Source organism: Colossoma macropomum, unplaced genomic scaffold (genome assembly GCF_904425465.1).
Source record: "Colossoma macropomum unplaced genomic scaffold, Colossoma_macropomum, whole genome shotgun sequence".
Taxonomy (NCBI): domain Eukaryota; kingdom Metazoa; phylum Chordata; class Actinopteri; order Characiformes; family Serrasalmidae; genus Colossoma; species Colossoma macropomum.
In genome coordinates this window covers 33,529,901-33,549,241 of record NW_023494791.1, presented here as the reverse complement: position 1 = coordinate 33,549,241, position 19,341 = coordinate 33,529,901, and the positions used below count along the sequence as shown (strand labels likewise).

Here is a 19,341-nt window from a genome sequence, read left to right as displayed (position 1 = left end):
ACTGGATTTTGGAAAGGGAAACATGTTTCCTCATCTCCAGAGGAAACTATGCATATGGATGGAATGGTGCATATGAATGACATATGCATAGGAAATAAAAGGAGGGGGAAGCACTGTCACTGTGGATCAGGTCAGGGCAGGTGTCACAGAACAAATGGAGCCATCCTCTGAGAGATTACCCTGTCGTTGGAATCGGAGATGTGGCCCATGGATCCGTACATGGGCTCTGCACTCCTCAAGCCACTGACACTTTGCAACGATTCGGAGAGTTCCTCCTCAAACGTGCTTTCAAGCACCTTTCAGAATGTGCATGAACAGAGAGGGAAACAAAAACAAACAAAACTAAAATGGCAAACAAAGCAGACAATAAGATGGTTTTCAGCATGCAGGGAGATTTATTAGGACGAACGTGCCCTGGAGAACTGAAATAATAAATGGGATTTGCATGCATCAAACGAGTAAGAAGCATGAAATTTTAATGTGTTGCATGAACTGGAAAGGACTTAGTTTTGAGTAAACATTTCCTCTTTTTCTCAAACCTTCCTTCTTTTTTTTAACTCTGTGACTGCACTGATGCAATGTTTCTACACATACCACATACAAAGAACACTGAGACTGAAGAGCATGCATGCTGACCCCCCAAAAAATGTTCTTTGAACTCAAATGTGCTTCTCCCTCTGTGATCTCTTAAAGAACACAGCAGAGACGTTCCCCAGGTTAAGCATTGCATCAGGAAGTCAATATTTTTACGTCTCAACAGTTTGCCAAAAAGTCTAGCATGCAACAGTGAAGCAAATGAGTTTGAGGCAATACAAATATTGCTGTCCCATGTGGAGGGTAAGCATTGATCCTTGTGCTCTGCAGAAAGCTTAAGCTTTGAAATAAACATGTTCAATTAGTTTCTCACGTGCCGCTAAAGTGCCATTACAGGACATGACCTCTGGGTGGCACTATTGTGCCAGATCCCCACAAGAACACTTTAAAAGAAGGTTGACAGTAGTGAGTAAAGCAACAAGGTCATTTCGGTTCCTTTACTTTACTTTGTACTTCCACTCACTGGACACTTTATGAGGGCCAACTAATTTACAGGTTCATTGTGAAGGTGTACAATTAGTCCATTATCATGTACATTACTCATCCACCCTCCACCCTATTCATCACTGGTCAATTTCTGACCACAAGACCACTGTTGACCACGTTAGCTTGTATTGTGTGCCATGACTGTACAAGTTTGCGAGAGTTTACATGTCAATGTCACTGATCTGCTAAACAAAATATTCAGCCAAAAGCTGCTCTGTGGTCAGAAACTGGCCATTGATGACCAACACAGATGGGCTACAAGGCAGGGGTTTCAAATATCGTGGCTGGTGAGTATAAGAATTTATAAAGAAGGGATCTATCTAGTTTTAAAGTGAGAGAAAACAAGCATTCAGATATTTTTGTGCATATATCCACTTCAAATTCACACACATAATGCATTACAAAAGCTTACAAGTTTCCTTCGGACTTGCAATTTCAAAATCCTCAATACATTTTCCACAGTATACAAGTCAAGAGATCGGCTAGGCCACGCAAACATTTTGAGTTGTTTTAGCTGTATGTTTAGGGTCATTATCTTGTTGAAACATCCATTCACTGTCTTGGTTGATGAGATTAAATTTTGTGTTGTGCATTTATAAATTATGTGTCATACATCAATGTCTCCTTTGATGACATGTAATGCCCCAATACTGCTTGCAGAGAGGCAGCCCCATATCATGATGCTCCCACCTCCATACTTCACTGCGAATGTGGTGTTCTTAGTATTATGCGTGCAACCATTCTTTCACCAAACATGATGAGCTGAATTATTGTCAAAGAGTACTGACCAGAGTATATTGTTTTAAATATTTCAGATTTGTATAAATACTCATGTGCAAATTGTACATGTCTTTGCTTATTGTTCTCTGTTTAACGACTGTTCCTGCTTGCAACTCTTTTCAAGTGACTGCTGGCTTCTCTATAACCTTCCTTTTCATTAGATTGGGAGAAATCTTGTATGACACACCTTTTTCCAGGGGTAATAAATTGTAGTGCCAGAATCAGCTGTACTGATAGGGATGCTTGAAGTCTTTGCTAGCCCTCTGTAGTTTTTTCCATTCCAATGTTTATTTAATAATGATGTCTCTGAGAAGTGTTTTCACCTTTACCATATGTGCTGTTAGTTGTGTGAATTCTTTCTGAGCAATAACAACTTTTATAATGACACCACATGCAATTTTCACTAAAACACTTTTATTTTCATTTTTATTTATGTAACATTAATATGAATGACTTGAATATTTTTTATTTTTAACCAACTATTGTAATATAGTGTCTAAATACTTTTTCCCCCATCAAAAATAGTTTTTAAATATATCTTTGCTTATGCTTAAGGATACATGTTTCTTTCTTCATATTTATAAGTACAATGTCAAAAGATATTGTGTGTAATCTGAAGCAGATATATGCACCTGAACTAGAGTAAACAACAAAAGCAAACATGTCTGAATATTTGCTTCCCCCTCACTGCACAATACAAGCTCCTCACAAGAAGAATGATCTAGACCCTTTGTATTAAATTAATAATTCAGACAAACATGCTAGCAGAGCCAACAGCAATGACCTGAACTGAATTAAATGGGACTAGTTAGCATAATCTAATTCATATTATGCAACCTGGACCACGCTAGCTTTCATTCATAATTAGCGAAGCAATGATGTTTGGATGAAACAAACTCAGACAGTGAGTCATCTACACAGAGGCTTCCCAAAATCACAAGGCCCATTCAATCAGCCATGCAAACTGTATTTAATAAGAGCTCTCAGACTTAATTCTAGCAGAGTCCAAAAGGCAAAAAAACTCCATTAATCTCCCAATCAGTTCCACTAATCCATTTCAGTCTCTGTCAAGTCCAATTTTAAGCAGTGTGTTGCTCTGGGCTGGCCTTTAGCACAGTGGATGCCTTCATTTAGGCTTTGCCATCTACTCACAAAGTGTTTGTTTACATCTGTGCGGACTGTAGCTATCAACATTTCTGGGAGAGATGGAGTGACTAGGCTAATACTTACTGCTGAGAATTTAAAGGGATCTGTTCTGTCTTACTCAATCCTACAGGTTCTGTTTTTTTTTTTATTTGTTTTTCAGTTTTTTTTAAGTTAGATGGGATTTGAATAGTATTCCAAAAAAACCTTTAAGGCCAGAGCATACCAGCCCAACGTTCTCTTGCAAACACCAACAAACTCAAATGCTGGGTCGGTGTTTCACACCTGTGTGTGATCTTTGGGAAGTGTCTAGAATGTGCTCCCCATTCACACTGTTCTAGAATCTTATTCATATGGTTCTAGAAACCTCTGCCTATTCTCCACATTTACACTATTCTAGAATGTTCTCCATTCAAACACTAGCACTTAGACACACACTTTCACACATGTTCTTCTCCTGCATTCTCACTATACAACAATGTTCACCATATTTGCATTGTTCTGGACTGTTTTCACTCATTCACAAGTGTTTCTCCATTGTATTAGGTGCAATTCTTTAATGCCCTCATCATTTCACACTTTTAGAACTCTAGAATGTTTTCCCACATTCACACTGTTCTACGATGATCTCCCCAGTTCACACAATTCTAGAACGTTCTCCATCACTCACACTGTTTTAACATGTTTTTCTCCGTTCACACTGTTCTAGGATGTTCTCATCAATTCACACTTGTCTAAAATGTTTTCATTCATGCATAGTTTTTTAAGAATGTTTTCCCCATCAAAAATGTTCTCGCCCTTTCGCACTGGTCTACAATGTTCTTGTCAGTTCATTTTGGTTCTTTTGGTTTTATCTGTCATTAAAATGTTGGTGTTTGTTGAGCAATGTTGAATGAATGTGAATGTGCCTTGGCCTTTGGATACAGTCTATTCATTACAGACCTTGAATTGGCTGTGGGGCAGTGTAACTGCGTCCTCTGAAGCGATACATCTCCACCAGCATTTTTGGGTTAAGGGGGTGTGTTTGTGATCCAGACTTAGTCATCCAACATCAGTATCTGGCCTCACTAAAGCTCTTGTGGCAGAATGCAATCAAATCCTCACAGTAATGATCCAACAAATAGTGTACAGCAATCCCAGAAAATAAGAGGCTGTTGCTGCCGCAAAATGGGGGAACAAACTCCTTATTAACACCATTTATTTTAGAAGAAATATCCTTCGCCTTGGTCAGCAGACATCTGCATCGTTTCCAAATTTTTTATCCACCACATCAGCATGACCTTTGTCACGTGCTCTCCACAGCACAGGCCTACCTTGGTAGACTTCTTCCTCCGTCGGCGGAATCTCAACAGCTCCTTATGTTGCCTGGAGACGAAGTTCACTGCCGCATACTCCAGCAGGGCAGAGAAAACGAAAAGCAAACATACGGCCATCCAGATGTCTATGGCCTTCACATAGGACACCTGCACAACATGGACACATGCACAGATTCCTCAATTAGTTATTAGCTCTTCCACTTGGGCTTGCATGAAGGTTATAAAAGCTTTGTAGTTACATAGTTTTATTATTGTGCTCTATACGGTATACTAGGAAACATTTTGTTTGCATTTTTGTTATTTAACGTTTTAAATCCTTAATACGCATGATTAATAGACAATAATTTTAAGACTTATTGTTCAGTAGCTACTATGAAACTAATATTTATTTGGATTCATTTATATTATAAAAGTGTGGAACTGAAGTGTCATACATACGCTAGCAGGTTTAGTAGTAGTAATATTTCAGTCTCACTTTTAGTTTTACTATAATAACCCTGGCCAGCACTGAGCAGCTCAGTCACTGCATTATTAAGTAGAAGGGGGATCTGTATGATTTTACTCATTCATGAAGTGTTACAGCCCACTACAGTGCACCTACTCGACCGTAAATCACTAAATAATTGTCCACCAGGTGAAGACCGTGTCTTCTGGAATGTGGAATTATATTATATAACGGCTGTCAAAGCTTTTATATGCCTTTAAAGTGCTTGGCACATGGCATTCACTTCTGCATTATAGGGTTAAAACCAGTGCCGATCTGTGAATCTTACATGTTCCATAACGGGGAGCAATAATAAAAAATCATTTAAAGGACCATTTTTGGCAATCTGTGATATGCTATTCTTGTTTCCCCTAAACAGGAGTTTTTTAGTGCACATTTTATATGCAAACCTCAGTTCCAAAAGTTGGGACAATATATTAAATGCTAATTTAAAAAAAAAGAAAGCAGTTATTAATATATTCTGTTTAGCCTGTATTTAATTGAAAACAATACAAAAACATGATATTTGATGTCTTATCTTATGAACTTAATATTTTTTTAATACTTATATACTTAATTTGTTTATTCCATGTAAACCACTGTGTTACATCACCTTTCTTTTAAATAACACCTAATAATTGTTTGGGGAATGAGAAGACACCAGTGTATCCAGTTTTTAAAAATTTGAATTTTTCTGTCATTCTTTAATTATACGAGTTTCAGCTGTGCAACCATACATGACCTTCATTACCATATTTTGCGCTTCATAATGTGCCACACAATTTCAGTGGGAGACAGGTCTGGACAGCAAGCAGGCCAGTCTAGCAACCATACTTTAATTATGCAGCCATGGTGTTTTAACACATGCAGAATGCTTGGCGTTGTCATGTTGAAAAAAAGCTTGGACGTCCCTGAAAAAGACATCTAGTGTGCAGCATATGTTGCTTCATGTGTAACACAGTGGTCTACATGGAATAAACAAATTAAGTATATAAGTATTAAAAAAATATTAAGTTCATAAGATAAGACATCAAATAACCCATGCCATGGACTTTAATACCCCCCGTTCCATGACAGACCCTGACATTTGAACTTTATGCTGGTAACAATCTGGAAGGTCCTTTACTTCTTTGGCCTGGAGAATACAATGTCTATTATTTCCATAAACAATTTGAAAAGTTGACACGTCAGACTACTTTACACATTTCCACCGTGCATGAGCTTGAGCCCAGAAAAGTCAATGGCACTTCTTCATGTTGTTGACATATGTCTTCTGCTGTGCATAGTACAGTCTTAACTTGAATTTGTCAATACAGCAACAAACAGTGCTTATTCACAACAGTATGTTAAAGTATTCATGAGCCTGTGTTGTGATATCCATCACAGAAGCATGCAAGCAAGTTTTAATGTAGTACTGTCTGAGAAATTGAAGTCACAGGCATTTAGCTGTGGTTTTCAGCCTTGCCCTTTATGCAGAGATTTCTTCAGATTCCCTGAATCTTTTCATGACATTATGCACTGTAGAGGGTGAAGTACCTAAAATCATTTGCTATTGCTCATTCAGGAATGTTATTCTTAAACTACTGAATTACTCACAGATTTTTTTTTGGCAAAGTAGGGAGCCTCAACTTATTTTTGCTTATAAAGAACTAGGCCCTTCCTGGATGCTCCATTTATACCCAAGCATGATTGCATCACCTGTTTAAGATGTTTTTGAATATTTCACAACACTCATAGTCTTAAAGTGCCTCTGTTCCAACTTTTTTGAAATGTGTCGCAGGCATCAATTTCAGTATGAGTATATATTTACAAAAACAATGAAGTTAAAAAGGTAAATCAAAGGTAAAACATTTAATATCTTTTCTTTGGACTGTTTTCAATTAAAAACAGATCAAAGTGGATTTACAAAACACTGCTTGCTGTATTTGCATTTCACATACTGTCCTATTTTTTTGGAATTGGGGTTTGTATGTTCACAAAAATATAATACTCTTTTTGTAACTAATTCATTGGTGACTGTAAAAATATTTCTGGAAGTAAGTGTTAAAAGTTGTTAAAATGACCTATGTATTAGAATTTCAAAATATTTTAATCTAATTCGAATCTATTATCTCCAAACATGTTATCATGCAAAAAGTTATAACTTTATATGACTGTTATTGGTTCCTGTTCAATGTTACGCCAGCATGATTCACTAGGAAATTATTTTCCCAACAGATACCTCTGAACTACAATAGTAAATATTAAAAGCAGCAAAATTTTGAAGGATTAGGATTAAGAGTCACCATCTTATGGCACTAGTTTTCAAAGTCTTCCCTTACCCCAAACATACTTGATCAGTCAAGTCCAGCACTTTATTATTAGAAACACTATACTAATTCAGTGTTGGACCTCCCTTTGCTCTGAAAATAGCCCGAGTTATTCATAGCATGGGTTCCACAAGATGTTGGAAATTATTTATTGAGATTCTGGTCCACACTGACATGACTGCATCACTGAATTTCTGCAGATTATCCAAGTGGACTTTCATGCTGCAAATGTCTTGTTCTACCACATTCCAAAGTTGCTCCACTGGACTCTGACCTAGTGACTGGGAAGGCCCCTGAAGAATGTTCATGAAACCAGTTTGAGATGACTTTTGCTTTGTGACATGCTGTAAGCGATGACTGGTATAAATGGGCCCAAAGTGTACGATAAAAACATTTTCCGTTCCCCATGATGGATGATGTAAACATTACCTGAAGCTGTTGGCCTGTATCTGCATGATTTTATGTACTGCAGTGCCTCCACACAATTGGCTGATTAGATAATTGCACGAATGAGCATGAGTACAGGTGTTCCTAATAAAGTACTCAGTGAGTATATCGTTGGTCAGTGGAGTTTACTAAAGCTACAAGCTAATGTTGCAAACAAGTAATGAAACCTGATACCCCACTAATTATCACTGTGCCAACTGCAGCCTAAATCATCACTTATTTGCCTCAAACTGTGCCCAGTTTTTAAATAACCTCAAGTAGACTTACTTATGTAGTTTCTGACACAGTATATATAATTGGATAAAGGTACATAGCATAGCTAAAACAGTTGTGGCAATCTTGAAGCCTGAATTTCCTTTTTTATAAATAATAATATCAAATATATCTTGGCTGATTAACTACATACATGCCTCAATTTGCGTTGAATTAAGTAATCTCAAATATATAAACAGCTGGTTGTAAGCTTCCATTGCTTGTTAGCTACAATAGCATCATACCACTATTGCAAAACCAAACAAGCAAACAGTTAGGGGGAAATTGCTTAACATGGTAATTTGGCTTCATTGCTTTAAACCCAGGCTCTAAGTAATAACTGATTTAAGACCAATCCTGAGAAAGCTGCTGACCTTTGGCAAAGATGTCCTGGAGCCAGAGCTCTGTGTGGTCATGGTGAGGACAGTGGTGATGCCCAGAGCCACGCGGGCTGGAGCAGCATCCATGTTGATCCAAAAGGACACCCAGGACAGGATGACGATCAACAGGCTGGGAATATACATCTGGATCAGATAGTAACCCATCTGCCTCTCCAGGTGAAAACGTACCTCAATACAGGTGAACTTGCCTACAGGGACAGAGAGAGAGTTTAACCTAGATTATTTAATCTGGATTATTACAGCAAGAGCTGGCCTTTGTGAGTTTAACCCCCTTAGAGGTCATAGTTATAACAAAATCATGTTGTAATCATAAGTTAATTATTTCTTACTTGTAGTTCATTGAAACAAGTGGTAAAATTGTGTGGAAAGTGCAGACTTGAAGGGGAGATATTCTAGTATGACTTGAATTTGATGAAAAGTTATTGTGTTGTGTGTACAGTCTTGAACCTCCCTTGAAAAGTAATGTAAAGTAAAACTAATTATGTAATTACATTTTAAAAATGTGAATCGATTTTACAGTGAAATGTCAATAATATAAGAATTTCTAAGGGCTGAAACTAGCTTTTCTAAGGTAACAGTAAGTCCCTGATGTTTTGAATCATACTATTAAATATGTATTGGTTCTGTGTGTTAATCTAGAGGCTGGACGAGGTGAAAAACAGCAGAGATGCTCTCAGGTGGATCTAGGTGAATTAGGCTGAGATCATGCAGCGTAGTTTATGGAATAACTTGTTTACAGAAGGAATCATAAAATTCACAGAACAAACAGACTGTCATCCCCTGTAACACAAATTATTAAACATCCAGAATTATGAGAATGTAAGACCTCTCTCTCTCTCTCTCAACACATCAGTTCTGACTGGTTTCAGTCAGATACACACACATGCAAGAAGAAAGAATGAGAAGAAAACTTTTGTTCAGAACCTTAAATGCACTATTTCTTTTCTCTTTTTAACTGTCTCTCATACACACACTCACAAACACACACACTCCAGACTTCTTGAAGCTCTAGTTTGACATATGTCAGCGCGCGGCCGGATGAAAAATTTGCGGAAGCTGCAAGTGTGTGTGAGGAAGAGCAGCTGGAGGAAGAGGAGGCACAAAGTGTGTTACAGCACCTGTCTGACAGCACCTCACACACACACACACACCGCGTAATTGTGATGGACTGTCAGTTCAAGCTTGAGCCGTGCAGATAAAAACCATTCTGGCACATTTCGAGTGGTCCGGTTAAAATCGGCCTGATTGGATGGGACGCCCCACAATCCCTGCAGATTGCATCTGAATTTCTGAGTTTAGTCTCTGGGCTGCTTTAAAGTTGATGAGCGAGAAAATGGCCCATAAAAGCAACAGAGGCTATTAGCTTATGCACAGTGCTGAGTCTAATGGATCTTGCTAACCATTTATACCTTACATTTTCATTAAGGAGAAACAGAACAGCCCCACTGTGAGTACATGCAGATGGGAATTATTGAAGGTTTAATGATGTGGAGCACTCTCTACTGTTATAAATCAAGGTTTGGTTTTTGTTTCCAGCCTTTTTAAAGGACTAGTTAAAAAAAGAAAACAACAGATGCAACTTAGGTCCTGTTTACCTGTGGCATTAAAATGCTTCCCATATCTGGATGTTGTTTGCATACGTGTTTTAAAAACTTGTGTGTATGTGTTTGTGATCAAAATAAGATAGCTGTACTCATCTCAAAGTAGTCAAGCATGCCTGTAGATCTGTGTGTCTGTGCCCACAGCTATCAAAATTGTTCGCATCTCTCTGGTTTTGCTATGTGCCACAATATCATGACATCAGGCTATAGCCTATTGCTGATAGCAGTACTGTCATCATTATACCTATTCCAGTACTTCTGCTTTATGCTGACACAACACAATAGCAAGACTGTGTAAACGTTAACCAGAATACTGGATTCACATCAACATAATATCACTGTAACTTCTGTGTGATGAAGGCAACTTAACAGAGATCAAACACCGCAAACTTAAAAACCTAAACCTAATCATCTTAGGCTAACGCACACTGCCAGGGCAAGTAGCACAATTTTTATGGACCATTTATGTCTTACCTTTGATGGCACAATGCATTCTTTAAATTTTTCATTTTGACACAGCTCATTAAGGACCACTGTAGGTACTAAATTCACAAAACTGACAACAACATTTTTAAATTTGTTTTTGGCTTTGGAAGTTGGCAGAAAACAAATGAGTTTATTTGCAAAAAAAACAGATATTTCTATTTTAATGAATTTTCATAAATCATGTTTCTGAAGGCGCTATTTATTAAGAATAACTCATGATAGCTTGTTTTCTAAAGGATGCCGTTAATCATTTTTGGAAATGAACTTTTCAGATTCCGGTGTATTGGAAATGGGATCCATCATCATTCAAAGTTCTAAATGAAATCTGATATTTCTGATGATAGTGGAGCTTGAACTATCAAGTAGTGGCTGTCATTACAGCATGGATAAATAAAATAAAAACAGTACAAAAATATAATGATATAATAATCAGATGTTTAACCAGCTGATTTGTTTTGCTAACTATATATTTTATTTTGCCTCAAATTTTAGTCAATTCTCACCCATTTATTGTCACGCATTTGGCAAGCTGTCAAAAGGAAACGGACTCCATCTCCCAGAGTCCAACGGGAGATCACGTCACTGCACAACTTCCTTCAGAGCCTTCCTTTTTTTTTCCTTCCTGGTGTTATGATCACCTTTCTTTTTCTATTGTGTTTTTTGGACTCGACCCACGCCTGTTACTCGACCATGTTTTTGCCTTGTGTTATTAAAACTGCTGTGATCTTTTCAATCCACGAGCGTCTGGTTTCTGTCAGATCATTACACTTATGTCTCCTCTTACCACATGATGCCATCAAGTTGGGAGGGTGAGGGCTAACACATACTTTCTCTGAGACACTTGAAGAGCCACTGCATCTTTCCAAGCTGAATGCAGCATCACTAGACACCTCAACACCCTTGGAGAACACTAACTGCCTATTCTATTACAGCAGCTAACAGACACCTATGTCGGCTAGCATCACACTGAGTGATTGGAGGAGAGGGAGGGCCATCAAACCCACTCAGAGAAAGCAAGGCCAGTTATATTCTTTTAGACTCCTGGCCATGGATGGCTGGGGCATTGCCAGGGATTAAACTTTACAGTGGTTGGGCCTATTTTAACAAAAAACATATTTTAACAAATAACCATTCTGTACTACAATTTTTCTTTGAGTTGAATGAGATTTTTGCCAGTGCTCTGTAATGCTTGACCTGCCTAGCAACAGGAGCATGCATAGATCATGTTGGTCCAGCAGTCTCCTCCTTTCCACACTACTCTCCCACCCATAGACATATGCATGACAAGGGGCTTGATAACAAAGACATAACCCCTTCAAGCAGACGTGAGAAGCTATGAGACCACGTGACAGGGCAGAGCAGAGACAGAGAGGAGACAGAACCAGAGGGAAAGCAGCGAGAAGTGCGAGAATGTGAGATTTTCAGAATGGTCACTGCTGGGTGGCCCCTGAGTCTGTGGCCAGGGAGACCCCACAGCAGGGCTTCATGACTGATGAGGTCGACACAAGCCTATGGGAAGTGTGAAAGGACATTAGGGGAAGTCTGTGGCACAAACATACATGCTGTAGCATATATAATTTTCTGGAGGACACATGAGTAATTCTGATTCAGCTCATAATGAGAGAAAGTGCTACATGAATGTGTCAGTGGGTGAGTGAAGGGGTGTAAAAAGCCTTAATCTGATTAAATTGAGTGTTATTCACAGAAAGAGACAAAACTGGCTATATGTTTTTAATTAAGATACCAAAAACAACAATGGAATTTTACTCTCTAGTTATTACAGACTTGTTTGTGTTTTAGAGAGTAGCATAGATGTAAAGTAAAGAAATTATTTGTTCCAGGAAGTAGTAAGTAGAGTAATCCCAGTACAGTTTGAGAGAAGTAATAATTTAATAATTTAGAGTGGACTGCTTATTTTAAGTATCTACTCCAACATTGATCACGGTTCACACTGTTATTACAAAGTATAGTACAATGTGAAATGAATTATTTCTCACTCATAGCTCATGGAAACAAGTGGAATATTTCTATTGAAAGTGCAGAATCTAAACTTTAATTCACACCACAAATGTGTTTGTAAGTAGAAGAGGAGATCTTTTCTAAAAATATTTAAATTAGATTTTTTTCAATTATTTTTAAATTCAGTTAGGTAGCATTAATTCTGTAGCTCATTGAAAGTCATTCAAGACAAACACTTTGTCCAGTTTCATTATGTCACTAACTGGTCAGCTTGGTTGTTTCACTACAGGAAATAAAAGTAAGCAATAATTTCTAATAAGCTGGAAACAAGGATACAAAAGTGTCATTGATGCAAAGCACCAGTATTTAGTATCCCATTTGCCTTTTTTGCCAGTGGATATTACCATATCCCAGCTGACTTATGTAGGTTGGGGTAGATTAATGTGAGAAAGTGAAACTTTTCCTTACATAAATTCATTCTTGTAAATGATATTATTGTATGTTTTTTAAAAAAGTGTTAAAATGAATACTAATTGAAATAATTGACTAGGAACTACATTCAGATTGCTAAATAAAGTGGCAATCTTATCCCTTCTGTGCTTTTGCCCTGAGGTTCCTCGTTCTGATATTATATAATAACGTTCTTTAAAACCTTCAGTAACTTTATGTTTTTTATTTCACACACACACACACACACACACACACACACACACACATACACACACAAACACCCCTTGCATTTTTTGAAGCTTTTCTCCTTCTCTCCCTATAGCTACCCTTTAGGATTTATCTTTCCTTGTCATCATAATTACGCTTTTTTCTAGGGTGGTGGCATTTGCGTGATTGGCCAATTGCCACACACTGAGAATGCAGTAGGTCACTAACATGTCTAGATATGTGCACTCCAGTATTCGTCTGGTACGCACTGTTTGTCCTGGGTAGTCTCCGTTCATTTTTATACAGCACTACTGAAGAAATTACCATATATTTTTCTCTTTCTCATTATCGGCGGCCAATGGGAATTCTCCCTAGAATGCTAGTAGCTCCCCCTTGTGGATAATCTTGTTGTTTGTGGGTGGGTGGGTGGGTGGGTGAGTGAGTGAGTGAGTGAGTGAGCGAGCGAGCGAGCGAGTGAGCGAGTGAGTGAGTGAGCGAGCGAGCGAGCTACCAGCCAGGCCCATGAGGTGCTTTGCGTCTAAAAATTGTGTTAGGAAAAAGTATATTACTAACTGAAGTAATGCCTTTCTCTATGCTAGATAGGTATTAGCAATTTCTGGAAATAAAATAAGTGATTACTGTCTTCTTTTCTTTTGCTGATCTGTGTCACGTAACTCTCATTCTGAAAATGATTCCCACTCTGGCCCTGTATGTAACTACCTATATATTTGAGTAATTGCTATAGCATAGCAAAACAAAAGAGATAAGTCTCGACTTCTGAGGGTTAAACAAACGAACAGCTCCTTTATAATGCGAATGCTCCATATCAGGATTCAGTTCATCAATATACGACAGTGTGTTTGAGGTCATCCACTCCACCTGATTGACAGAATACCTATACACATCACTGACACCAAAAATGTTTTGCGTCAAGCATCGAGTTATTGATTCCAGTCTAGGATAAATGGTACAGAGCAGCCTGGATGTTAAGTGGATTTCAATCAAGCAGACACGCTCTGGTCTATTGTACTGAAAGGCTAATGTATGAGGGTGCTTTAATACAACAGAGAGTGACTGAAGCACTTTAATGTAGTACTCAAACTGTTTTAGCTAACTGGTCCATTTGATTATCCAAGCCAAACTAATCCAGTTGAAAGTAGGAGAGGATATTCTAGCCTGTATGTGTGGCTCATATATTAAATTTTAGTAATATCAAATTTTCATAAAAACTCTTGACCACATTTCCCAAGGACTTCAAGCACAGAAATCAAACCAGAAAAGTCAACAAAACATTCTCTTCTCTTCTCACTTCCCTAACCTCTGAACCAATCCTTTGGTCCTTCATGCTCATGCTCTTAGAAAGTTTTTCTTTTTGTGATTTGGTTCCTTTCAGTGGCTTTTCATTATATTCTTAGGGAGTTTCTCCTTTTGAGTCTTGGTTCCCCTCAGTGGTTCTTCCTCATCCTCCACTGGTGTTATTCATGGCAATGTTTCCCTCTGTTCATTAAGACAGTGGTTCCCAAACTTCATCCTGGAGTATAGCCTGCCTGCAGTTCTTCCTCATGCTCTTAAGGAGTTTCTCCTGTTGAGTTTTGATTCCTCTTAGTGGTTCTTCTTCATGCTCCTAGGGAGTTTTTCCTGACACTGTCTCTGTCTGTATATGAGGGCAGTGTTTCCCAATCGTGGTCCGGTTCTTTCCCCTGCTCTGCATATTTTAGTGTTTTCCTGCTCCCAGCACACCTACTTCAAGTTAAGCTGATTAGTTGGATCAGGTTTGTTGGGAGCAGAGTAAACACCAAAATGTGCATGGCAGGGGGTTCTCCAGGACAAGGGTTTGGAATTGCTGCATCAGGGGGCTGAACTCATATTTAAGGAAAGCTACTTTTGGACAACATCTGTTGCAGAAAGTGATGTAAGAAAGAACACGGCAGAAACTAATGTTGGGTAAAATTTTACATGGAGGTTTTACATAGTTAAATAGATTAAAGTAAAATGTGCTTTTGGTCATATTCTTGTATTCACATGGTAAAATCACCTGGTGGCTGTTGTATAGCAGTGTTTTAAAGCATGTGCATAACACAGTGAGAGCCAGCCAGGCTAAAGTACAGTACTGTACACAGCCAGGTTAGATTTAACATGAAATTACAACCAACCCCCGAATGAACACAGTCTATATCCCCATCTTTTGAACGCTTTTATGCCCAGATTTTAATGAATATATTTTTATGTAATTAGGTAGTCAGGTATTATTTTGGGCCTAAAGATTTCTTAAACACTTCTATAACCTAAGAACAGCCAGTTTGCAATGAAGTCCCTGTAGTTACTAAATAATAAGCCTTGGTATGTAATAAGCCTGGGATTTGAGGGGTTAAACAGAGTGACCAGCCCCTCAGTCTTACAATTAACCCTGCCTTCAGCTTTCAGCAGAATATTTTTTTATTTTCTACAATTGGTCTACACAAACCCCTAAAAGACTGAAATGGTGGAATTTCCATTGTGTAGTGTCCAAGCACCATCGAAAAATATGGGTGGAGCTTCCATTACTATGAATGTAATGTGATTGTTAAGAAACTTCAAAAGCATGTACCCTAGGGAAGTCGAGGACAGCGTTAAAATTTTGGTGCAGTTGAAACACTATAGTATGCAAGAAAAGCTACACAATCAAAGCTTATTTAAACTTACTCAATGCAACGCGTTGAATCAGCCTGCAAAGACTGGCGAGCACACATTAAAAAGGGGTGCTATTAAAATAACTCCAATATTGAGGCCTACTTACGAAATAGTGCCTGGACCCTGCATATTGCCACTTGTGGCTAAATTTTTCTTTTTAATACTTTTCCATCTTGTTTTTATACTTGTTAGCACCATAGGGTCTTTTCTGAAATTTGATATGAACCTGTATTTGTATGTGCTTTATTTTCTCTGAATATATTTACACAGTGACATCAGGTACCTTGAAATGCTCTTATATTTAAATTCTATTATAGTATTTCAAATATTCTGAAGGACCCTGTCCTCACATGCCGCATGCCACAGCTGTGTCTCTTTCTATCCTCTGCTCTCCTGAACTGCAATGTCCTTGAGCTGTAGCACATTTGGACAAGTCAACAATGTTATGAAACATTTGGTCGTTTGGTGAAGAAACAGTGACAGTCTCAGCCAGCAAACATCTTTGAGCTAATTTTAGAGCACTTTAGACAGTAACTTAGCAACTAATAATAAAAAAGATAAAATGTCACAAAATACAGCAGTAAATGCTCTTCAGCCTGCCCTTAATACACCACAGAGAGTAAAGCAGAGGCCTAAGTGTTAATGATGGAACCACTTGCGTGCTATAGAAACTTGAAGAAAGGCCCTTGTGGTGCAGGATGAATCTAATTTACAACCTCTGTGAGAGAAATCATCTTTTTTGGTGGCTCTGATTAGATTGACATATTTTCACCCAGCTGTCCCAGATAGAGCAGTGCTAAATTAACACTACAGCTCTTATCTCAGCACTCCTCAAGCTGTGTAAAGATGCTGTAATACCATTACAGTTCACAAACACCACACTCTGTGCTGCTTCACTCTCTGGGTCTGGCTGGCAGCTGTTAGCATCCATGTCACATATTTATTTCGGCCGTGAGCATAGTAAAAGAGGACTAGATAGGCCATGTAGATAGACCATGCAGGATACTTTAAAAATCAGAGAGAAAGCAAGGGGTGTAAAGCATTCTGCAACTCATTTGAAATTAGCTACAACCATTTTCAAGAGCCTCAACTTCAATTGAACAACTGCCAAAGCGCGTTCGTAAGTATACTTTAACAGAACTTGTTGTACATCTGAGCACCACTAGAAGCCCACACAGTGGACCAGTCACAGTTAAGAGGTCTCAGAACAAATGAGGCTGTGATCTGGAGTTCTGTTTAGTGGGCACTGTACTGCTCAAACTCAAGCCACTGCTACACTTTGGCCAAAAGGTGTTGTTTTGCTTGAAAATGTCACTTCCATTGGAAGTACGATGCCTGTTTTAAATTCAAAGGATTATTACATACTAAGGCTTATTATTCAGTAACTATAGGAACTTCAATGCAAACTGGTTGAGCTATTCTTAGGTTATAGAAGTGTGTAATAAAACTTTTACCCCTTTGACAGGCTCTGGCCATTTAAGGTTAAAGCCTTTACACACCAAACACAATTTGTGTGATTTAAAGGAAAATTGCACAGATTTTTTTTCAAATATCTGCATATTTAAATGGTTGAGATGCAAGCAATATCACTGAGTGGTTTGATGTGAAATGGTTCACTGAAGAAACATTTACAGAATCAGATTTCTTTATAGTGATGGTGACAGGAACAAGAGGAAGCAATGTCTACAGCACAGATACTGCCATTTTATTGACTATTCAAAATAAAGAGTAACTCTACACATGTCGGAGTTTTTATATGTAAGTTGATGATGGTAAAATCAGGGGCGATTCTAAGATCAAAGCTTTAGAGGAGCCGAGCACCCTGTGTTGTCACAAAGCAGCTTTCCTGTAAAGCTGCTTTGTGACAACACTTGTTGTAAAAAACGCTATATAAATAAAATTTGCTTGCACCACATTTATTTTCTCATCACATCTTCTACCTTTCTATAACATTAATTAGTTGATGCGCATAAAGACAGCTCTAGTCTAGCACCTTGGCTTTAATATCAGCACACAGGCCTACCAATGGCACAACAGCTAGCTTCTCTCACTCGAATTCAAACAGTGGACGGTCGTTGATTGACAGTCTGCAACATTAGCTTGCTAGATAAAAAACATCAGATAGCTTACAAGAACAACATAAAGAGTGATCTGTGATTCAGTGCAGCAAAAATGAGGACTGCTGCTAATGACTGTATTGTGATGTTTCTTAAAAATATGTATATTTTAGGCCAAATACTGATTTGAAAGCTATTATAAATGGTCTCAGGGCAGAATATCCATGATCATTTCTTGTGTTTTCTATGAGGTAGTAGCAGAATCTACATACACATCCTCATCCACACAAACACATGCTTTTATATATTCTCTTCTCCCCATTAGTCACTTCAGTGGGTCCGTAAAGGGTTTAAGGGCTGCTCGAGGCCAGAGGACCAGCTGGGATGGCTCCTTGGAAAGAACACGTTGTTCACCACGGGTTGAGGCCCTATAGAACTAGCCCGACCATCCGATGCTGATGGTCAAAAGGCACGATAAAGCAAGTTTATTTGTATAGCACCTTTCATACACAGCAATTGAAAGTGCTTCACACAAACCTAGAAAAATAATAGCCTTAAATTATAAAGCTTATGACATCCTGAGATCTAGTACCTCAGAAAGGCATTTGCAAAAATAGTTACAAAACTTAAAATTAAACCATTTGCAAAGATAAAAGACAATTTAAAGAAATAAAAATGCTAAACATCACTACCATGAGGCCAGTGGTTAGAATTCACAGTATTCTGTGATAACTGGGCATACAGATAGGATCCAGGCAAATAGGCGTATGGTGTGTTTTCTGAGGCTGTGTGCAGTTTTAGCCACATTTTAAATATGCACCCCTGAGAAAAAAGTGTTTTTCAAGGTTTTTTTTTTTTTTCTCTAACAAGGGTTATATATACTACTGTGGCAACTCAAAGCACCATTTAAATGCAAAAATGTTTCTTCTTGCAAAAAATGGTTCTTCTTCATGATGGAAAACCTGTCGTCAAAGATTGGGACTTGAGTTGCACCCTTAACTGTGTAAAGACTTCTAAAATTTCAATGTGAGAAAGAAATGCAAACAAAATTGATTCACTGCCAACATTAATGCAGTAATAAATATTTTTCTCCAACCTTACATGTGTTGCCTGTCAGTTTTGCTACGGTCATGTGCAGTCAATACTGCAATGCTGCTCTCGCAGCTCACAGCGGCATCAGGTTCTTTACGGATTTAAATAACAAGCCTTTCATTATAGAATAACCTGTCTGATGGACATGACAGAACACTTCACACAGTAAATGCAGTGTTTAAAGAAAACAGGCAAAATAACTTGAAACAGTTGTCTAGCATGTAGTTTGTATAGCACATATGCTAACTAGCACAATAGCCAATTTAGCTAAAGTTATCAGCTAATATCGCTGAAGTTTTAGCAAGTTACAGATCACCTTCCTTTAAAATGTACTAATATTTCAGTTGGATTAGCTATTACACTAGCTAGCTAACATACTTGCTATACTAACTGTTTTAAATTGTTTTGCCTCTTTCCTTTAAACATGCAGTTGTAGCATGTAGCACTTCAGTTCTGTTCTTAAAACTGAAGGTTTTTCTAAAGTGAAGCACTCATTTAGTTTGTAGCAGTTTACTTATGTACAATGCAGTGCTTGCAGCTAATAACGTGACTAAACTAAAATTGTCTCCTCAAGATTCAGGCTCATGAAAAAGCTTGTGAATATCCT

At 38.1% G+C, this 19,341-nt stretch overlaps 1 protein-coding gene across 1 annotated transcript in view; it reads right to left on the bottom strand.

Moving 5' to 3' along the window:
* Positions 1-19,341, bottom strand: part of glra3 (glycine receptor, alpha 3) — a gene marked incomplete at its 5' end in the record, with an annotated part of 63,376 nt that overhangs the window by 3,531 nt on the left and 40,504 nt on the right. The window contains 3 exons of the mRNA XM_036573498.1: positions 180-296; positions 4,317-4,466; positions 8,186-8,400. Of these exons, the coding sequence (XP_036429391.1) occupies positions 180-296; positions 4,317-4,466; positions 8,186-8,400 (482 nt within the window). The remainder of the gene's footprint in view (positions 1-179; positions 297-4,316; positions 4,467-8,185; positions 8,401-19,341) is intronic.